The sequence below is a fragment of the Nasonia vitripennis genome, assembly GCF_009193385.2.
Source record: "Nasonia vitripennis strain AsymCx chromosome 3 unlocalized genomic scaffold, Nvit_psr_1.1 chr3_random0007, whole genome shotgun sequence".
NCBI lineage: Eukaryota > Metazoa > Arthropoda > Insecta > Hymenoptera > Pteromalidae > Nasonia > Nasonia vitripennis.
This window is the reverse complement of record NW_022279626.1, coordinates 2,548,349-2,571,522: the sequence shown is the minus strand read 5'-3', so window position 1 is coordinate 2,571,522 and position 23,174 is coordinate 2,548,349. Positions and strand designations below refer to the sequence as shown.

General features: G+C 34.6%; 2 protein-coding genes across 7 annotated transcripts in view; one reads left to right on the top strand and one right to left on the bottom strand.

The window, feature by feature from the left end:
- The window catches only part of LOC100115618 (Kruppel-like protein 1), a 343,702-nt gene that overhangs the window by 183,551 nt on the left and 136,977 nt on the right, over positions 1–23,174 (bottom strand). The gene's annotated exons all lie outside the window — the stretch shown is intronic.
- The window catches only part of LOC103317005 (glutamate receptor ionotropic, kainate 2), a 661,640-nt gene that overhangs the window by 582,462 nt on the left and 56,004 nt on the right, over positions 1–23,174 (top strand). For both annotated transcript variants that reach the window (XM_031926014.2, XM_031926013.2), the window contains one exon: positions 12,122–12,353. In XM_031926014.2, the coding sequence (XP_031781874.1) occupies positions 12,122–12,353 (232 nt within the window). The remainder of the gene's footprint in view (positions 1–12,121; positions 12,354–23,174) is intronic.

Genomic DNA, 23,174 nt, shown 5'->3' with positions numbered 1-23,174 from the left:
AAACAACGGCTCGAATTTCAAGGAGGCGTTCAAATATCGTACTAAAGAGTCTGGAAAAAAATTGAAGAGATAAGCCTGTGAAAAGATAGCAGAAATGATGAAAGGCTCTGGTTATAAATCACGCGCAATGCATCGAAGGCGTCAGTTGAGAAAGACACGTAAATCGAGTACAATCGGCTCTAGCAAAAAACGCAAACAACATACGGCAGGACGAAAGAAAAGAGTCACGAGAAAAATGAAGAAGAGGCCTAAAAAGAGAAGTACTCAGCAGCAGCAGCAGCAGAGTTTGATAAGTGTTACGGATATTTTTGGTCCTAGACGTATTTAGTTTGGGGTAACAATGGTATTTTTACATTCTCACTCGATGGAATTTATGTCCAGCGAGCTGGATTTTTTCACGCTTCCAGCCACCCAAATGTCCATTAAAGCAGCATTATAATCTTGTCTCCTCACCTGCACTCATAGGTTTACAAGAAAACTCTACTTGCTCTTGCGGCGACGAAAATCAAGACATAGACCAGATTATGTGGCAGTGCTCTATATACGATCTACAACGTCTGTCATTCACCTAAAGCTTACACAAACAAAAGAATGTACCTACCACTATCATGTTTTATAACAAATCCTAATGTTTACATTTGTTACGATATGTATTCCTTTTCAAAAAATTGTAATCTACAAATTCAATATGTATTCCCCGTTAAATTAAACCTTTGTAATCTTTCTGTATGCAAAATAACTTTCTTATCCAAGTTCAAATTGCTTAAATAAAAAAAAATAAATAAATAAATGTCACTTCGACAGTGACGAATTGACGTAAAAAACTATGAAATTTCAATACATAACAAAATCACGTCAATGTTCTCGCCAGTGATAAATAACTATATACATAGATAACTTTTTTGATAATATACAAATTTCACATTGCTTACTAGATAATAATGAAACATCATATTTTTCTATTTGTTAACTAAAATTTTAGCGTCTTTATTTTCAAGATAATTAGTGATTGAATAGTCTAGCGGCAAACTTAGCGGCAAAAATTAAAATTCGTAAAAATTAAAGCATAAAAGGGAAAAATTAAAAACTGAAATTAAACAATTCCTAAAACGAAAATTCTGAATTAAAATATTAGGAAATATAAAATAACAAGAGTTTAGAGTATTTTTGTTTTATATTTAGATTTTAAAATTTATTTTTGCTTCCTCCTAGAGGAAGCTTTGTAATAGTAAAATTTTCGACTCTCTCAAAAATAGGTTAGAAATACATTTTGAGGTCTGTACACTACGAATCACGTGTTTTTTCAAATTGTCCGTATAGATGTGTGTGTGTGTGTGTGTGTGTGTGTGTGTGTGTGTGTGTGTGATTGCATGTATACCACAATATTTTCAAATCGAGGCGATGAATGTCTACAAAATTTGGCATGTTTATCTGTTTTCGAATTTTGAATTAAGGAAAAGAAGTTGTTTTTAATTTTGCCAGCTAGTTTTTGTTTTATGGCCGTTTATTGAATTTTGCAAAATTATTTTTGGCGTTTTTTGTATCATTTTGTTGTTACAAACGATTTAGCCATAACGCATTTGAAAGAAAATAAAATTACCTTCCTTTTCTCGTTTGGCCCTCCAGATCGACCGCACTGTTCGGCAGCAAATGCAAAAAAGGTGAATTTTTTCAAAATACGGCATATCTTCGAAACGAAATATTAAAAGCCTTGCAAAAAAAATACGATGATGGGTTATGAGTCAAGCTATATACCACAGAAATTTCAATGTATTTGACTACATAGTTTTTGAGTTAGAAATCGGAAACTGAAAAAAATGAGTATTCTATGTCTAACGTTTACGAGAGTAAAAAGGCTTGAATTCATCTAATCTAATTCAAATATATACTAAATATTGCTTAGAAATATTTTAATTTCGTTTACAAAAAATATTGAAATGAAATGTTGAAAAAATTAAAAAATATCTTTTAAAAATATTTTAAAAGGTGAGTAAAATATTATAAATGAATGTACATAAATCGTTATAAAATGTATCTGAAAATATTTTAAAATATTTTATAAATATTTATAAGAAACATTTTAATTTAGTTGAAAAAAATATAGAAATAAAATATTATAAAAATGTTAAAAACATTTTAAAATTGTTCCGGTTATGTAAGAGCGGGAGGGTGAATTTTGAATTTCGCGCCGTAGCGCGGCGAGCGCTGCAGCGAGAGCGGTCGAGCGCATGCGCGCGCTGATGTGGGCCTCTCCCGTTTGCGCGGGCTCCGGCGCGAAGGAGCACGTGCAGTTCAGATCTGACAGCTCCTCTCGAGTAATCAGTTGATATTTTGCGCTTTGTACTTGCAATTGCAAAGGCGTTTTGTAAATTGCGTGCGAATAGAACGTCATCATCGTCCTTTTCAGGACGATCGACACTCTTTATTGTTTCACCGTGCGTTGAGTAGTGTGTGTGTATTTTGCGTGCGGTGTGCAGATTGTGTGAATTCTTCGAGTGTTGGGATTTCGGCCACGTGTGAACTTCCTCGCCGTGTCGATCTCCACCCGGCGATTGCTACCTACGCGGCAGGGCTGAAAAGGCCTGTCCGTGGTCCAGGATCGGTTCCCTCGAGACGTCGAGGCGTCCACGTCTCGTTCTGCGAATAAGGTAGGAGAGCTCTCCAGCGTGCGAAAGGTACCTCGCGGCGATAGAATTAAGCTACTTGCGTTTCTTTCTCGGTTGTTTTCTATAGTAGAGTCTCTCTTTTTTTGTATAAGCGTACATTGTAATTGCGTTCTCTATTTGTTTAGTCTATCCTAGAGTCACTTTTCTTTGTATAATTTCCTTATTTCTAAAATAAAGCTATAGGCTTGTCCCGGCTTTTCTCTCAACTCCGTGAGAGTTTTTACGCCGCGGCAAGTCGTCTTTTTTCTCCTGTGAAATTCATTGTGTTTTGCATTGATTTATTCACCCAAACTTCCCTCACTCATTCCACCATTTTAATTTAATATATATATATAATTTGAACTCATTAGCTTTTATTCAAAAATTATGATTTTTAGACATATTTTGAAAGGCTAGTAAAATATTTTGAATAAATATTAAATTACGAGATTAAGATACATTTTCTTTTCAAGATTTTAAAATATTTTATAAATATTACGCAGATACTTTTTTATTCGGCAGAGGCAACATACATTGATAAAATATTTTGATACATTTTTATAATCTTTCCCAGCCATATTACTCAGCATTATTTTACAATATTCATAAAACAATTTTTAGAAATATAAAATAAGAAGATTATTTACAATGAAGATTTAAGGCTACAAAAGTATCAAGTGGCTAAGAATCTCGCTGACCTAAACAACTTCCCCGCCAACGTCTAGAGGCGCACGTGCGGAGCTACGTTGCAGTTTCAGCGCGCAACTAGTTGCCAGGCCCCGTACGGCCTAATGAGTGCAACAAGCGTCGACACTGTAACGCGGCTAAGGGGAAGTAAGCTGGCGACGGCGTGGGAGGTCCGGAACCTCTTCCGAGCGCTCTCGAACCACGCTGCTGTAGATTTCAAAGTTACATTCAGATTTTATTCAGAGATTTAGATTCGTTTTAGTTAGATTCAATAGCGTTTTATTTCCAAGATTCAATCTAAGAGAATTACTCATATCTGTACAAAATTTATTTGGAAGAAAATATACAATCAGATGGTCCATAGCCTTTTGTCATTTTGAATTTTTCCAAAACACTCACTCCAAGTTTCCAAAATAAAAGGGAGAAAAAAATAGAACAAGGAAGAGCAAGCCATGCAGGAACTTCTTCAGCTAACAAACCCAAGGTAAGCTTTTCAATTATTGATTTGGACCACCACCAAAAAGAAAAGAAAACATTTGTGAGCAGGGACACGAATCCTGACCAGATTCCTCCCTGGACACCTGTAGAGCGTGTCAGATAGGCAAACTCGCACAAAAACTCTTCAAGTTTCCACCTAACATTAGTCGAGATAAATAAGAGTCTACATTCGGGTACTGCATATTTTTTTTTATTTTGTTTCCTACTTAAGTAAGCCTTGTAATAGTAATTTTTAGAGTTTGTGTAAAAACATTTAGGAAGTGTGTTTTGATGCATTTTAAGTAGAAATTAGTGGATTTGTAAAATATTCGTATGGACAGATGTATGACAATGCGTGACAATGTGTGTGTGTATTCGTTCACAGATGCCTATATCTTAGCTTCTACTTATCAGGAGATTTTAATCCACTAAGTCTTATTTTCTTTGTTTTTACTGTAGCACAATGGAAAAGCAGTCCGTTTTTTTATATTTTGTTAACGCGTTTTTTTTATATAGATTTTTTAGTTTTCAGATTTTGGTTTTTTCTAATAAAGTTATTGAGAAAGTTAATACAAGTAAATATTGCCTGATGATATGTACCTTAAAGAGAATATAATTACCTATATTTTTACCGCAGAGAATTCGTATTATCGTTTTTTTTTTTTTTTTTTTTGAAAAATATCGTTTATTTTAAGTTTGTACGTAAAAATTTAGAATAATGGGACGGTAAAACAAAGTTTCTTAAATTGACAAAGCTTAACAAATATAGCATCAAATATTACAAAATATTTTTTCAACACTAGACATCCCGTCGCTATATATGAAAGTGTTGTTTCGCATATGCTACACAAAAAACATGTCATAAAATACAGTTCGATACATGTGCACGGAGTAAGCGATCCTCGCACGGGTGACAACGAACAAGCATGCGGGAATCGCCGACTCGGCGCAATTGTTTCGAAATATACTATACAACTGTGAAAAATTATATTTTCTCATTATATTCCATAATGTTCCGTACAAATATAATAATATCGCAAGGTTTTCAATACGTTTCCTTAATTAATCTTAAAATATATTAGAAATATTTTGTAGATATACATTTTGATTAAGTTAGAATGACATATATCGATAAAATATTAGGAAATATTAGGAAAGTTAGTAAAAATGTTAAGTACTTAGCCTCGCATATTGCAACTTTTTCTAAATATTTCTTAAAATCTTAAACCGATAAACTAAATTTTCTTTTGAAATACATTGACTCTTTTAAGAAGTATGTAACGCATTTAAGTTAACATAACAAAAGATCACACTAAAAAGGCGCCATTAATTTTCAAAAAAATTAACAATTTACAGAAATCTGTGTTAGCGACACCCTATTTTATATTTGAGATATTGATAATACCAAAAATGGTATTCTGAAATTATATACTTTTATTTATTTATTATTACCAGAAGAAATTTACAAGGTATGTATTTCATACCTGGAAACCTGCAGAGGTAAATAAAATTACCTGTTCGCAGTCTGGTTACAAAGGAAAAGAAAGATATAAACAAAACTTAAAATTAAAACTTAAAACTAAGATATATACATTTGGCATAGCTTCTAATAACAAATTTGTGTATTGCATACAGAAACAATTTTTTTCTTTTATTATTTTTCTAACAGTTGTATCGTATCCAGTCTTTTATGATTTTATTTTGAGGGTATTTATTTATATTTAATACTTTTAGTCGATTAGGAAGCTCATTATATACATTAATTGCTTTCATATAGCTGTTCTTATTGCTGATTCTCTTATTTGTTTTTGGTATAATAATACTTCTATTCCTAGTAACACTATCTGATGCTAAGAATTTTTCTTTGAGATCATAGTAGTGTAGTTTAAGAGCTTCGAAAGCAAACAGTTGACCTATATTTAATGGATTGTCTTGTAACAAAAAGTTATTTTTATTGATGATTTTTAAAATTTTGTTTTGTAATTTTTGAACTTGGTCTCGGCTATTCCTATATGCACCACCCCAAGCAATGATGCCATAAGTTATAATACTATGAAAAAATGCGTAGTAAATCATTCTGAGAGTCTCTATGGGCATTGATTTAGAGATTTTATAAAAAATATAGACTAGGTATTTAGTTTTTCCAACTATATATTGCATGTGGTTATCCCACTTTAGATTACTATCAAAGACAACTCATAAATATTTAAAGTTCTCCACCCTAGTTATACTTTTATCAAGAATTTTAACATTTATCTGAGCTGGTACGCTTCCAATATTACTTCCAAAAGTCATGCACACTGTTTTTCCTATATTTAAGGACAACTTGTTTACTGCCAGCCACTCGGCAATTACACTTAAGAAATTGTTCATATTTACTTGAGCTTCTATCCAGTCTTTACCTGTAGCTATAATAGCAGTATCATCTGCATAAGAAATTATGGACTCGGGGGGAATCTCCTTTAAGACATCATTAATATACAGAATAAATAGTAGCGGTCCTAATATCGTTCCTTGCGGGACTCCTGTGTTAACTAAAGTTCTATCACTTTCATTACCGTCTATTTTGACTACTTGATATCTATCATTTAGATAGCTGGAAAGGAGATCCAACGCTTGACCCCTGATTCCAATACGATATAATTTGGCCAGTAGTATACTGTGGTCAACAGTATCAAAAGCCTTCGCCAGGTCAAGAAAGGTTATTATCGTAGGCTTACTCTTATCGATATTATTATATAATACATTGGTTAGGTAGTTCAGAGCATCCTTCGTACCAATCCCTCTCATAAAACCAAATTGTTGCTTAGAAATTATATTACTCTTTTCTACAAAATCATTTATTCTATTATACATAATTCGCTCAAGAATTTTTGCAACATTAGATATAAGAGAGATAGGTCGATAATTCGTGATCTTATGTTTTTCGCCTGATTTATAAATCGGCACTACTTCAGCACTCTTTAGAGCATCAGGCCATACCGCTTTTTCAATACACTTATTGAAAATATGGGTCAGAGGACCTGCTATATGATTACATGGCAATTTTAAAGTCTTGGCATTTATCTTATCAAATCCCCCATTTTTCAGTTTTAGCGTATTGATTATACTTATTATTTCAGCCATACTGGTTGGCTTTAAGAAAATCGACATAGGATTCATGTCAGGTAGCCTAAGTTCTGCGTTGACAGGTTTCACGATATTTGCACTTAATTTTCTCCCAATTTCGCAGAAGAAAGTATTCATGTTTTGAGCTATTTCGACTTTGTCTGTAATTTTCCTATCATTAACCTTTATATAATTTATGGTATCATTAGATTTTTTAACTTTACCGATTTTTGTATTTATTATTTCCCATAGTTTTTTTGGGTTGTTGTAATTATTCTGCACTAGATTCAATTCATATTTCATTTTGGCATCGGTAATTACCTTATCCAAGATTTTAGAGTAGGTTTTATACTGTATTTTAAGCTGTTTATTCTGCACATCTAGTTGCCACAAATTATACAAAAATTCTTTGGTTTCACATGATCTTATTATTGCGTTGGTAATCCAGTTTTTTCTACCATTTTGTCTATTAGCCTTTTTTGTTGTTTTTGACAATTCTACGCATTGCTTGATTTCATTTAACAATTTTTCTACAGCCAAGTTTGGATCAGGTATCGAACTAATTTCATCCCAGTTTCTTGAATTAGCGTTATTTATTATTTTTTTGTAGTTTACGAAAACATACGGTTCTTTAGTTACTGTCTTTAGCTTATTTACAGCTATGATAATCGGGTAATGATCTGTTAGATCATGCTTAAGCTTGTATGTGGCTGTGTTAATGTTGTGAGATTTAATGAAAATGTTGTCGATACATGATCCTTTAGCTCTACCGATAGCTGGCTTTGTAATACCAACAAAACCCTGAATAAATCCCTTATCAAGGAAGTTACATAGAAAATCTTGGCTATAATGATCACAGTCTAGCAGGTCAATATTAAAATCACCTATGACTAAGTGATTCTTTACATTTCTTTTATAAATTAAGTACTTATTAAGATCTAGTATAAATTCTGTTTTCGGTATCCCATGTGACCTATACATGGCTGATATTTCAAGACCGCTTTTATCATTTAAGGTTATTCTAGTATTTATTATTTTAATTCTCCCTGCTTCAATGACTTTGGTATTTTGGACTAGATTGCTATTGATAAAAACAAAGACTCCATCATTCCTGTTTATCCTACTTTTGTTATAATAAGTTTTATATTCATAATCTGAACCATTCAGTTGATAGAAATTATAATTAACTTGATCAAAAGCTTCTGAACATATCACAATCGCTGGTTTGATAGCTAAACTTTCTATTAAAATTTTCAGCTTATCAAAATTTGCATTCATACTACGAATGTTTACATGCATGATAAAGTCCTTCTTATTGTTTATAGGTTTGTTAAAATTTTCAATATTACCACATGTCCGTTCTTTTTGCATCGATTCATTTTGAAACCTATCCAAATAATCAAAAATATCCATTTTTACCTATTTCTTGATCTTGTTTTTATCACTCTTGTTGGCTGGTGACAATGCAGAGGATTGCGGTTTTAGATGGTTCAGTGGAATTTGTGGATCACGTCTTGTGATTGGTCTTCTGTTGTGTTCAGTTTCTGGCTTTGTTTTGTTGCGTGGAGTGTCATTTTCCTGTTGTTCACTATCTACGACATTATTAGCCTCTGTGGATACTTTACGCCTGTTTGCCAATTCTATGCTGTGATAGATCGATTCAGTTTCAGGTAGAGTAGGTTTTATCGGGTAATCAATAGAGTCAATATATCTGTCAATTTTCTTTTTCAAGATGCTGCACAAGTTAGAGTCATAAGTATGATGTTTTGTGTCTAACTTTGACTTGTATTTTGTGTTACTATAATGACAGTTAATGCACTTAGCATAATCTTTATCACAATTACACGTATTATGCTTCCCGGAACATTTCAAACACAGAAACTCATTTTGGCATTTCCTGGCACTGTGTCCAAATCTACCGCACTTGAAACACGGGCAAACGTTAACCATATCATAGGCTTTGCATTGCTGATATCCAACAAAAACTTTGTTATTATTTTCTCTTATATGCTTGTAGATGTCAGCTGGGACTTTCATTATGACCGTACTCAAGCTATTATAATTATTCTTTTACATATGTAGGACTTGTCCTCCCTTTTCAAAATAACTGAAGTTGCTTTCGTTTATGTCCTTTTCAATATCCTTGATGTCCATATTTGCGTGATTATCTATACCTACTATCTTAATTTTCGGGTTGTTGAGTTCATTTTTCATGACATCACATTTGTCCTCTAGTTTTTCCTTTAGTACTGTCTCTGTCAATACCGCACTATTCTCATTAAGACAGCTTATAATGACTTCTTCATTTTTATTTACGTAGATGTTCTTTGTTTGGATGTTTTTTTCAGCTGTTAGACATTCAATAACTGACTTCATAACATCTATATTACTGTTGTTGTTTTTTCTTACGGATATTTTAGGAATTTTTTTATGGATTGGTCTAGAGTACTTCATGGCATCTGAGTATGTAAGGACATTGTTGTCAGTTTTACTTCTGGTGTTTTGTAATTTTTCTTTTAGGAGGTCATTTTTCTCAGTTAATTCACTAACTAATCTCCTTAACAGCATGTTTTCCGTTTTCAGCAGTTCAAGATCACTTTCATCTATGGAATCAGTTTCTTGCAAGTCTTGAGTCTTGTTACTAGTTTCTGCCAGAAGGTCATTCCTCACATCTTCTGATTTTTTTAGTTTAATCTGTGCAATTAAAAATGATACCGACTCACTCAGGACATCCTCATCAATTTTTGAGGTTATGTTCCGATCACTGTGTTCAGAGCATACTATAAGGTTATTACCAATGAATTTAAAGTTTTCATTCTTGTTCTTAAGGCAGCTAAGGTGATATGCCTCATCACAGATTACGCACACTGCTGTTGTTGCAGGTTTTTGTTTGCAACATGCAAAATTACTGCGACACTTGTCAGGAGGCTTGTTTCGGCCCGGCGCCATTTTGGCATGTGAGGACGTATGTGTTTTTTCAGCTTGTAATGCTTATCAAAATTTTCGAGAGAAAAGAAAGAAACCTTCCTTCCTTTTTCAATTTTCAAAACTCCCGCTCTAGCAGATTCCTGAGACACGCACCAAAATTACCATGGCCGATCAGTCATAGGTACCAACGTTTTTCCAGAGTCGATGGTGTTGCGCTCTGGTGGCGAAAATTGGTACTAGACGCGCAGCGACGGTGACAACTGATCTCGCGCTCTTTAGAGAGAGATAGAGCTATATGTTTCTAACCTCAAAACATTTCTGAAGAAGACCTCGGTTCGGTGGAATTTGGAGCTGATGATCACAGAAACGTGATTTTCCTTTTTTCCTTTTTAGCGATGTTGAACACTGATGTTATGTCCTCCTGATGGAACAGCCATAAGTATCTTCGCCGTCAGCAGTTGTTCAGTGGTTGAGATGAGGTTATGTTATCGCCAGCTTGCGAAAAAAATCCTCCAGGCTCGTAAAACACACGAGAAGCCGTGATTTTTTTTTAGCGCTAGCGTGCGAGCCGGGTAGAGGATCCTTCTCGCTGCGAATAATCACTCAATCGAGTGAGAAAACACATTAAAAAGATGTTAAACAGGCAGAGCGACTTGTTGATAATGTTACACTTACCATAGACAGCCATATGTATGAATATGTAGAAATAATTTACAAAACTACATAGTAAGTATACAATTGCGAAATTATCGTAGTGGTATACGAGTAACATTTTTTTGTGATTTATAAGTTCATCCATAGCGTAACGAGTAGAGTGCCTGACTGTCACGCAGAAGATCGACGGTTCAAATCCCCGTCACGTCAAGGTTTTTTAATTCTTTCAGATATATCGATAAAATATTTCAAAATATAATATTCATAATATATAAATGATATATAAATGACAGAAACTTGCATGTCCCAAAAACATAAATAAAATGTTCATAAAACCTTGCAAATATAAAATTCACATATTTTAAAAATATTTTTTATAAATATTTTGAAATATTTCATTAAAATATTGTATGTCAATATTTTTAGAATAATTTATAAATATTTCTACGTTACTTAAGGAACTAAAAATCATTATACGATATTTAATAAATATTTCAAAATATTTTAATATATTTTGTAAATATTTTCAAACGTTTCTCTGAGGTTTGGCAGCAATTTATCAACGAAATATTTTTGTATTTTTTTAAAAGTATTAAATAATATTTTGAAATATGTTCAAAACGATATTAGAATATTTTTTTGCAATATTTTTTACAAATGTTTTTACCCTAGGACAAATAAGATTGTAACAATATTTTAGAAAGATGCTTGAAATGATTGCAAAAACATTTTATTTGTGATGTAGAATATTTTAAAAATATATTTGAAATATTTTTTGTGCTCTTAGGGAATAACCATAACTAAAAACGACCGCACTGTTCGGCAGCAAATGTCGCCGCCACATGCTTGATACACTACTTTTATACCCACACTTTTGTCAATCCACCCATATAACTGACACCCCTCCCCTTTAAGTATCTGGTACACCACCCCCATAACCTGATACCCCTCTTCTATAGGAGGAAGCTAAGTGCCAATGACTGATCTGTAAATGTGAACTACTCTCCACTAAAATCTAAATGATTTATTGAACTAAGCTCTACGCTGCTCTGCGCCTAGTTTTTTATTACAAGTTTTATTTAGCTATACCCAATATCAAAACCATTTTTATATGCGATCGCGCCTTAAACTTTTTTTGTAAGTTTTATGCGATGTTTAAGTTTGTAACACCCCTCACAACTTCCACAGCTTGAATCAAATAAATTTTTTCAGAAAACTCTAAAGTCATGCGACTTTATGTTTGGATCGTATTCGCGTTTGTTTCACTTCCCTACTCTTTCTATTAATACTCCATATCACAGTTGATCAACTGGCAGCAGCAGACTAACATCAGTGTCACTAGCTAGCATCGGCAACAGAGAGAACTACGGCAGAGCTACATCACAAGCTTTCCACCTTGTGTTAAAATATATTTGAAAAATTCTGTCAAAGAAAGATAACGCCATTTAACGCGTATCTTTCTATTAGTTTAGATTCATTTATGTTGTAAAATCAAACCGAATAATTGTCTAACTTATGTTGAAAAGAATACTGTAAAATCATTAATAACATTATATGAATGCTCCAGAACCAAGTAAAGTAGTGACTGTTTCAAGTTACCTTTAAGTTATTTTATTTTCCAGAATTCTAATACGTCACTTTATCAGCGTATATTCAATACAATGAGCGATGCGAAACCATCTGTTTTTACACAAACAAACGATGAAGGCGTAGATCGCGTTATTAAAGGAAAAAGAAAATATGCCTTTTTTATGGAATCGACATCTATCGAATACCAAATTGAAAGGCATTGTGAACTGCAAATGGTTGGATCATTACTTGATAATAAAGGATATGGCATAGCCATGCCACCGAGTAAGTAAATCATAAATATACAATAATTAAAAAATGTTCAACTTGTAATCACCAAAATAATGATGTGCTATACATAAAAATCCGGTTTTTCTAGAGCTTCATTTTTTCCACACAAGGACGTATAATAGTCTTAAAACTAATTTACCATCGATTAGACTAAAATTTTACAAAAGCTTTCCTCTAGAGCAATTAATAATTATATTTTTTGATCCCCATACTTTACTTATACTTTTATAATGCAAATCCTCAATGCTCGATTTTATGTATTTTGATTACTCCTAGAGAAAACGGACATTTCTTAAAACACGTGATTTAAACTTCAAACATCTCATTATGGATTTTCAATCAGTTTTTTATTAAGTCGGACATTTTACGATTACAATGTTCGATTTTATGTATTTTGATTACTCCTAGAGAAAAGTTTGTCATCGTAAAATTTTCGACTTATAAAAACTGATTGAAAATCCATAATGAGGTGTTTGAAGTTTAAATCACGTATTTTAGAAAATGTCTGTATAGCTGTGTGGGCTTACTGACCCACTGTAAAGATCACCTGGCTCTGTTCTCCACATCCCTAAACGCTGAGGTACGACTGTTAGGCACTACCTAGAGGGGGGAAAAAGGCCTTATACTTTCTTCTAATTTATGTGGTCGCCATAAAGTCTTCTTTTTTCTGTATCGTCCGGGCGTCTACTTCTTTCTGCGTCATCTAGTCTTCAGCTTTGTGCGGCATCGCCCGGCCATACTCTGATCATACTCAACCCCAACATCTATGTTCCTCTTAATCAGGTGGAAAAGCCTGGGATCCACTCAGTTACCTACGTTTCTCAGTATCGGTTTGCGAAGCACTTATATTTCCTTGACCCTTGCTCCTACATTCCTTTGCATCGGGTAGGAGTGGGCAAACTTAATTCTGTAATTCATCTTTCTCTGCATTAATTGAAGAAGCATTTTGTACTTAGCCTCTTTGGCCTTGCGTCTGACAGCACCGTTTCGTGGATTTTTAGCCGTGCCTCTTTTTTATTGCCTCTTTATCCGTTTTGGTTTTCTTGTAGATAGTTGCTGTATGATTACTTACTTTACGCTTCTCATTCTTCGAAGTTAACATAGTTGTTATGAGTGATTTAAATAAATCACTCTAATAAAAAAAAAGTATTCTAATTTTTCCCGCTCCCTTTGATACTTTAGGCAGTTGCATAAGACATGCATGGCATCTTATTCGCTTCCAAACATACTGGACAATTTAGAAAATCTTCTATCTTAAAATGGTATAAATAAAGCCTGGAACACCCAACAGTCCACTCAAAAAATTGTGTGAGGAATAGTTGACATCCTCATGTGTTCTTCCAGTCCAATTTTCAATCCTTGGTATGAGGCGATGTGTCTATCGCCCCTTGCTGCTGGAGTCCCATCTATTCTGCTACTGAGCTAGGGTTTGCTCCTTTGTAGATTCTCTCATTATCTTCTTTATTACTACTTTATAGTCCAGTTAGAATTTATCTTGTTACTCTTTAAAGCACCGCTGTTTGTTTCCACGGATTGTCTTCTTAAGACTTCTTTTAGCGTCGTTCATTTCTCATTTTCTGGTCTTTTTTAGATTTATAGTATTCCTTTTCGGCTAGTTGTTCTCGTCATCTGGCCCGGTGACACTCGCTACGTGCACTCTTCACCCCTTTGTTCCATTAGTATACTAGTGTTCACCATTGCTATTTGGCGTTCCGGATAGTTCCAATTGGTCTTGAAAGAAAATAATTAAAACTTGTGCAAATGAAATTTCAGGAAGAGATACCAAAAACAATTAACCATATAATTATCTTTCTACACTTTTCATGTGACATTTTTCTTTTGACGTCTTTCTCTACTCATTTCAACTGCTAACAATGTAGAATAAAGTTTTTGGACGGACAAAAGTGGTGGGATAACCCTGATTTCTAAAAAATTTTTTCTTTAACTCAAATTCATAAATAAACGGCAACGTTTCGTCCCTGGTGGGGACCTCTTCAAACATAATAATTAAATAAATAATATCACAAGAGACAAACGTGTCTCTCTTGTTGTAAGTGTTATCAGTCTGACTGACTGACTCCGCAGGTACTCGGCGCGTTGCTGCTCTTTCACGCGTGCGCATTCCTCCTCGTGGCGCGCCCGCGCTAGACGGGCTTGCAATCGTCAAGACACCAGGAGCTCGCGCGCCTTCCTTCAGTTAGAAAGAAAAATTAACAAACAGAAACGTCGAGGAAGGAAAAGCGACGAAGGCGACGCCGTGAGAACAGCGATTCCGAGAACTCGTAGGATTCGACTAGTTCATTGAGAGAATCATCGCGTTCCTGTAAGTAATCCAACCCGTTTGACCTTGTCGGCAAGATTTTCACTAGACTCTCATTTATATGAAACAAAAGCACAAGTCCAATTTTCCTTTTAAGCTCTAACCTAAAAACAAAATGGCGAGCTTTCCAAAAATACACGCGATTCAGACGATCAGGCCTCAAAAACTAAGCTCTAACTTAGTTAAAAAATACTGATCTAGGCTCTAACATAAGTCGGAAAAATGTGCTTACAGAAAAATTGCAATTTTTGCTTCGCCCTAACCAACTGAATTAACATAAAAATTATCTGATTTTATCGAGTAAAGTAGAGCATCTCTACAAGGCTGGAAATTTTCCTTGTTATGCAATAGGTAGTCGATCCGGTTCACGCCATTCGGTGGATAAATTCCCTAACAAAGGCCCGCTAAAGGATTCAACAAATTTAGACGAGCTTCCGCTTAACGAGAAAGTTCTGGACGCTATCGGCCAAAGGGTAATAGAAGAGAAGGTTTGTGGACCACCTCTGCACTCGGAGTTAGTGGTGCGCTGGCAAGACATCATCAAACAGGGTCTACCTGACAATGAAAAACAAGTTATAATAAAAAAATATCCTCTGCTAGAAAACCGTAAATTTAGCGAACCTCCCGAGTTGAATCCCGAGCTATAGGCAGTCATGCATTCTACTCAAATAAGCAAGGATGCGCGTATTACTGGCAAACAAGAGAAGATTGTCGGTTGCTTAGCAGCAGTAACAAAGGCTATGTCAGCTTTAATTCAGGAAGATAGAGATCTTCAAGATCTACTGAGCGATGCAATTTAATTGCTAGCAGATGTTCACAGAGATGATCAAATTAGCTAAAGCGTTACAAGCATCCGCAAAGGATCTGAAAAAGCCTAATCCGAACACCAACAAGAAGTCAAAAAACTCCAAGATCCCGTACCGACGTCAGAACAAGAAGAACTCAAAGACCTTGGGTGGGCAAGGCAGCCGGAACTATTCAAAGATATCTTACAAGTACGACGATCGCCAAAAGAGCAGCGATAATCGCCGAAACCAGGAGAACCGGAAGCCATACGCGAAACGTCGCTAGACAATTCGGTGGGTTGCATAACTGGTAGGCTAAAAGAATTTTTGAACGAATGGAGAAAGATAACGACAGATTCGGTAGTCTTATCTTGGATCAATGATTATAAGATCCTTTTTGATACAAACCCGTTCCAACACTCCATTCCAATGGAAAGAGATTGGACCAGTAAGGAAAGCGTAGTGATTGCTAATTTAATTACGGAATTGGAACAAAAAGGTGCAATTAAAAAATGTAAAAATAAAAATTATCAGTTCATATCAGAAAAGTTCAGACTAATTTTAAATCTTAAAAAATTAAATGAATTTATAGCAAAATTCTATTTTAAGCTTGAAGATCGTAAAACGGTAACAAAACTTATGTTACGCGCATGTTTTATGGGCTTGATTGACTTGAAAGATGCTTACTATCTTATCCCTATCAGCGAAAATCATAGAAAATATTCAAGATCTCAATTCCAAGAACAGCTTTATGAACATTTAGTCCTTCCGTTTGGGTTAAGCGTGGCGCCTTATGTTTTCACAAAGACTTTAAAGCCGATAATTTCTTATTTACGAAAACTTGGTATTTCCTTAGCTATTTATCTCGATGATAAATATATTGGTAATAGCTGAGTCTTACAATAAATGTTTGGAAAATTTAAAAATTGTAATAGCTTTTTTAGAAAAGCTAGGTGTTGTAATAAATTATCGTAAGAGTCAACTGATTCTAAGCAAAAGATGCCATTATATAGGTTTCATATATAATTCAGAAGGTTCAATTTTCTAGTGTCAAAAAAGAACGGATAAAAAAAATGTTTGAAAAATTATCTTTGGAATTTGAGAATCCAGATATATATCTGGTGTAAGTCGAGACAATGCAAAATACAAATAATACGTCTCTTGGAAACGCGATCCGAATTCCATGGCATTCAACGCGTTCACATTAGAATGGCAAGAAATATATTTTCATGCCTTTTCTCCTTTTTCGGTAATCTTGAGATCTTTAAAAAAGATTCAAGATGAAGGCGCACGAGGACTTATGTTTGTGCCTGACTGTCCAACACAACCATGTTTCTCTCTACTTTGTTAAATGACTGATTCAAAACTAATCCAATTTAGAGTTTCAAAAAATCTTATAATTTTTAGCGAGACGCAGCACGAGTTTTGGATAAAAATTACCCTGGTGGCCGCCATCTTATCAGGGAAGCACAAGAATTGAGAGGTGTTCCGAAGGAAACCATGGAAATTATGATCTCTAAAAAAATTAACTCTTAAAAAAGTAAAAGGTTAGGCGAGTTTGATATATTCCGCAACAAAATTTCAGATAGAAAAGAACTGAGATCAATCAAACAAAATCAAGTTTATTATATTTAATCGTAATGAAGCAAAGAACAACTCTCAAGATAATTACTACGTAACTTGCCATGCCCGTTTCATGTTGTTTATTGGTGAACAACTAAATTTTCTTTTTATATATATTAGAACGTCATACAAACACTATAAGTACAATGAAGCGGGCATGGCAAGTTACGTAGTAATTATCTTGAGAGTTGTTCTTTGCTTCATTACGATTAAATATAATAAACTTGACTTTGTTTGATTGATCTCAGTTCTTTTCTATCTGTAATTTTGTTGCGAAATATATCAAACTCGCCTAACCTTTTACTTTTTTAAGAGTTAATTTTTTTAGAGATTTCAATCCTTTTTTTAAAATTGTTTAGAGTATTTCATATTCAAAGTCGTAAAAATAAAATATAAGCATCTTTAGCACTATTCGACCACAGCTTTTTTGTAACATTTTTATTAGTAAGATGAAATCACCGATTGTTTTAATATACATCACCCTCGAATTATTTCTACACCTAGAGACCTAAAACGACGGTGCGAACTACCCAGACCTCGTCATCGGCAACCTTGTACACCTAGACGCCGCCCTTAAATGATTTTTACACCTAGACACCAAAAACCACGGAGCGCACCACCTAGACCTCGTCATCAGCCACCTTGTACATCTAGACACCGCCTTTGAATAATTTTTACACCTAGACACCAATAACCATGGGGCTAACTACCTAGACGTCGTTGTCGGCCACCCTGTACCTCTAGACACCTTCCTCGAATGATTTTTACACCTAGACACAAAAAACCACGGAGCGCGCCACCTAGACCTTGTCATCGGCTACACTGGCAAGCTAGTTACTATTACAGCTCCGGAACGCAGAGTATGCACTGTCAACCTCTTAATTCAAAATATCGTAATATATTATTATATTTTCTTGAGAAAGCAATTCTCATCTGTATATAGCTTTGCGAACAACTTCACGGTCCTAACACTTCTTGCGGCTAACTTAACGGTCCTTTCACATTTCGGGCTGAAGAAGAAAAACGTAATTTTAGCATTTGTGGATTATGCACTCACATATAAAAATAACCACCCTTTCACTAATATTTTTGTTGGAAATCATAGTTTAGCTCAGAAAACATACTAATAAGCCAAAAAATCTTACGAACAGTAACAAAAGAATTTTTTTCTGTATCACGAAAAATTCGAACACCAATATAGAAGTAAATAGTGTCACGAGAGCCGCAGCTTCGTCTGCTTTTCAAACATGCCTTCGTGGCGCTACCGCGCCACTGGATGCTGCATGCAAAATAATTTACAAAAGATGTTTGACAATAGGGAAAATCAGAAAGTAACAGCATTAGAGGAAAAAGTGGCCTTTCTAGAAAACGCAAACAAAAATTTGTTGGATAGAATCAAACAATGTGTAGATAGTGAAGAGACTCATTGCAATTCCTTAAATAATATACAGTTAGAACTTGCGATCGGGACTAATAACTAAGAGATTTGAGAATTTCCAAGCTTGAACTCACTCAAGGCATTAACACTTTGGACAGCCGGATGGGAGCAGCCAAGAATAAATTAGATTAGCATGAGAATAATTTGGTTGATCTAGCAAGAATGGCCAAGAATCTCAAGGAAGTTGAAGTGAAAAATGCTCATAAAGTTGACGCCTTTTTGTTGAAAAAAAAAACCTAAAAGTATTGAACGTTTAACCAGATCCTGCAGAAGAGACCGAGCTGGCTAGGTTTATTTTAATAAATCCGTAGATGTGAGGAAGATAAGAATAAAGAATCCAATTAGGGGACATCAACAAATAAAAGGACCCGCCAAATAGAAAAAAATTGGAGCAGTCGCTCACTAGTGTGACGTCGGCTCTCAGCAAATTTTCAGCAGAAAGCACGTTTCTCAATCAATAATTCAAAGAGAGAAAGTGTCTACGCCAATTTCTAAGGGTGAATTGCACAAGAAACTAATTAAATTCCTCAGAGAAATGCGAAGTTACGCAAATCCCGACAAAACAGCACTCAAAAGCACAAAATATGTGCTAGCGCGATCCTAGCGAGGCTCAGCCACTAGTTGATGGGATATGATCGAGAGTTTGATAACCTCGTATAAGAAATTTGAGGACAAATTTAGGAAGATATTCTGGAATTCCAATATCACAAATCATATAGAAAGAAATATCAAATTTGGAAAATATGATCCGAATATGAAAAAAAGCCGAGTAGACTACACGACTGAACTGATAGCCAAACAATAGATGTTGGGGGCTTGACCGAGAAAGAACTAGTCAGAAAATTGGCGGAACATCATGACTTTGACGTCAAGTTCGCAATTTTTACTCGAAAGATTAAAAAGAAATCCGTGCTGCTACAATTATTGAGTTGTAAAGACAGGGATACGTCCAAAAAAGCGGAGAGTGAAGGGCAGCCAAAATTCTCACAAAATCCACAAAAATCTTTTAGACCTTGGACGAATAATAAAGCTAACAGTTATTCGCAACAACAAGAGTAAGTATAACCTAAGTATAACCTTAGTCGCAGTAGTAGTGGTAGGGGCTAGGTATTAGGGTTACTAAGTATAACCTTAGTCGCAGTAGTAGTAGTAGGGGCTAGGTATTAGGTTTACTAAGTATAACCTTAGTCGCAGTAGTAGTAGTAGGGGCTAGGCTGCTACTGCGCCAGACGACTCTCGCACCACTGAATACCGACCAATGGTAACAGGGTTCTGGTCTATCAATGAAGAGCACTGTTTTACCCGCTGGGTGGGGCAGTCCGCGTCTAGCTATACGTCGCCGATGGGCCCCCACACATAATATTGAAATCTTAAAGTGATTGTGAAGGAATAGAGGTTAGGATTGATAAATAAAAACATGTGTAATATAAGTTACATTTTTTAGTTTATTGACAAAAACATTAGTACAATAATGATAGAGGTAGTTATTTGTGAATCTCAAAATCTCTTGTAAACTTGATGCTCTGGCATGAACTTTGTGTTAGTGGAATATTTCTTAAAAGTATTTTTCCACGGTTTACTTTTATTAGTAGGAGTAGAACAAGGTTCTCCGTGATACGTATTATATTGTTTATCATCTGGCACTCTTCTAGCGCTTTTATCCTCCTTGAGAGGTGTGTACGGAATGCTATTTCGATTCATTTTGAGATCTATCCTTACTGACGGTTTAAGATTATACTGATTCGATTGTTTGTTTCTGCAAGCTTTATATAGTTTCATAGAAGTTTCTTAATATCACTACTTATAGGATTATGATTGATAATGCGATCATGTAGAATTAGACAATACGCTGTAGTGTTCGCAGGTTTATTACGCTTACATTCAAATTCAAGACGTATGTCTGCAGCTGCCTGTTTAAGGGGTCAAGCCTGGGTGAAATCCTGCAAAAAACAAACAGATATTCTTCATACCAAAAAATTTTTGATTTGATGTAATTTGAAAAAAAAATTCTATTGAAAATATATAAAATATACACCATTTTTATCGAAAAAAAAAACATGTATATACCTTCTAAAATCATTTACCAAAATTCATGACATTTCACTATATAAATAAGTGTTTTTAGTCACTAATCACTCATCCTAATAGTATAGCATTTGAAAATATTTACGTGTACTCAAAATCTCTAAATTAGCCAAAATATAAATTTTAGAGCTACTTGTCGAGCCTTTAAAGGGAATTGAGTACTTACCCTTTAGTGAGCAAGATCTTGTCGTATCACCTGATGAAGCTCAACCAAATTCAATTTTTGTTTCTGATGATATTGCACGTGAAAACCAGAATAATGCCAAAGCGTTTTACTGCATGGGTAGACATAAAAGTATAGATTGCTTTTATTTGTGCCAGTCGTATGCACAAGTACCGAAACACTTAGTGCGCGATAATGTCAATTTGTTGGTAATTTTTCGACAAGATGATATGAATTTAAAACATGTTTACAACGATCACGTTAATACAGATATGACATATTAACGTTTCAAAGATATTTGCTCAAAGTGCTAGAATGATGGCGATCATAGTTTTCTCGTCATAGACAAAGACTGTCATATTAATGATGGTCGCTATAGAAAAGGTTTTGACCAGTTTGTAATGAATATACAAAATAGGGAAGAAATTTAACATTCAGTTATGAGACTCTAAAATATAAAGATGTCTGATTTTAATCAACAAATTGCAGTCCTGCGTGAAGTTGAGAAAGCTCGAAACGCTGTAAAAAGAAAGTATGATTTATTAAAATTACATAAATTAAAAGTAGAAAAAATTTTAAACGATTCGTTCAAACTGATTATGAAACCTCTAGAAAAGCTCATCGATGTAAGTGAAAGAAATTTATCACCGGCAGTAGTTAAAAAAGAAGATAAAATTAGAGTGGATTAGAAAAAAAAGATGATGATGATGACGATGGTGGTGGTGGTGATGATGATGATGGCGACAATGATAATGCAGATGATGATATCGCAGAATCAGCTTTTAAATCATCTGTAGGCGATTCAGATATTTCGGAGCAGGAAGAAACCATCACTAAAGATGATACTGATGATTTTGATGATGGAAAAACTGATATGAGCGATAGCGTTGATAAAAACATACAGTTGTTGCTTAATGAACAAGTTAAAACCTTGGATACAGTATATGGGGTGCGAAAAATACATGATGGTTCACTCATGTTTGGAAATAGCCCTATAAATTTCGAAAACAAAAATAAAATTACAATATTTTAAAAGAAAATAGTTTTTCTCTATCTGATGTTGTCCTTCGGTGGTAATCAAGAATATTGATATGTCTGTATCGGTCTTCCCGAGGCAGGTTTGTGTGGTGAGAAAGGAGAGGAAGAACTTAAAAACATTTTCTCTTTTCTTCTTAACGTTTCGACGGACAATGCCGTCCGTATCAGGAGACTGATGTAAAAATTATATTTATTCGAAATTGTTGGTGTATTATAATATATGTACAGTGTGAAATAAAACTTACAATTATGGAAAGAGTCGGTACAAAATTTTATCGAGAAGGCGCTTCCCCGCCGCGCGGCGGGAGGAACGTAGGTAAACAGTGTTTTGTTTTCAGCTAATGTAAAATAAAATTGACATAGGTGATAAAGAGTATGAAAGAGCTTCAGGTTTAATTGAGTTGTTGCTTAAGAAATATCCTGATGATACTTTAATTACTGATAATGACAAAAAAAATTATGCTACAATTTTAAAAGATACAAATGCACACAGAAAATACTATAATGCAGAGGAAGATATTCGTAAAAATACAAGTAAGAAGTATACTAATTTTGTAAGTAAAATTCTTAAGATTGGTAAAAGTGGAAAAGGACTTATGTCATATAAGATTGCTTGTAAAAATACTCATATCGATTACATTTATTGGGATGATCCAAACGAGCTTGTCGATCGTTTACGATTACTTGTAGCTGAAACATCTGCTGGCAATAATAACCATATTAATGAGATATAATCAATAATTGAGGAGCTTTGTTAAGTGACGAAGTTACTGGATGAATATTCAGAAATATTAAATTAAATGAAACAAAGACAGCAGGAAAAATCCAGAAACTTCGATGCTTAACGAGCGCAAGAAGTAACCCTAAACCAAAACAAACTTCTCCTTCCTCGGCTGAAAGCGCGCGTGCACAGTCGACGCTGCAGTTTAGCCGTTGACCGTACTTAGGCCCATAAGGCCTAATGAGTAAGAAAGAGAGCGCAGCTAAACTGACGTGCGAAGGAGAAGTAAAGACCCTGCATGGGAGAAAGCCATGACGCTTTCTTCAAGCCTCGCCTCCCCCGATTTTTCATTCCTGTGTGTGCGATCCAAGAGTAAGGACGCTATTCAAGAGTTCGATTCTATAGTTATATTTCTGAGTTTTTAAGTTGGAGTTTAATCTTAATTGTGTTTCCGTCTTGAACATCATTTACCGAAATTGTGTCTTATTCTATTTGAAAGTTATTTGAAGTCTCCAGAAACAAATAATGGAATTTCTGAAATAATTGAGTCTAAAAGATTGTTTGATTTGAGAGTTTTGATCGTCAACCTTTGGGTCATCCCCGTCAACAAACACAAGTAAGTCGTTCTCGTTAATAATTTAA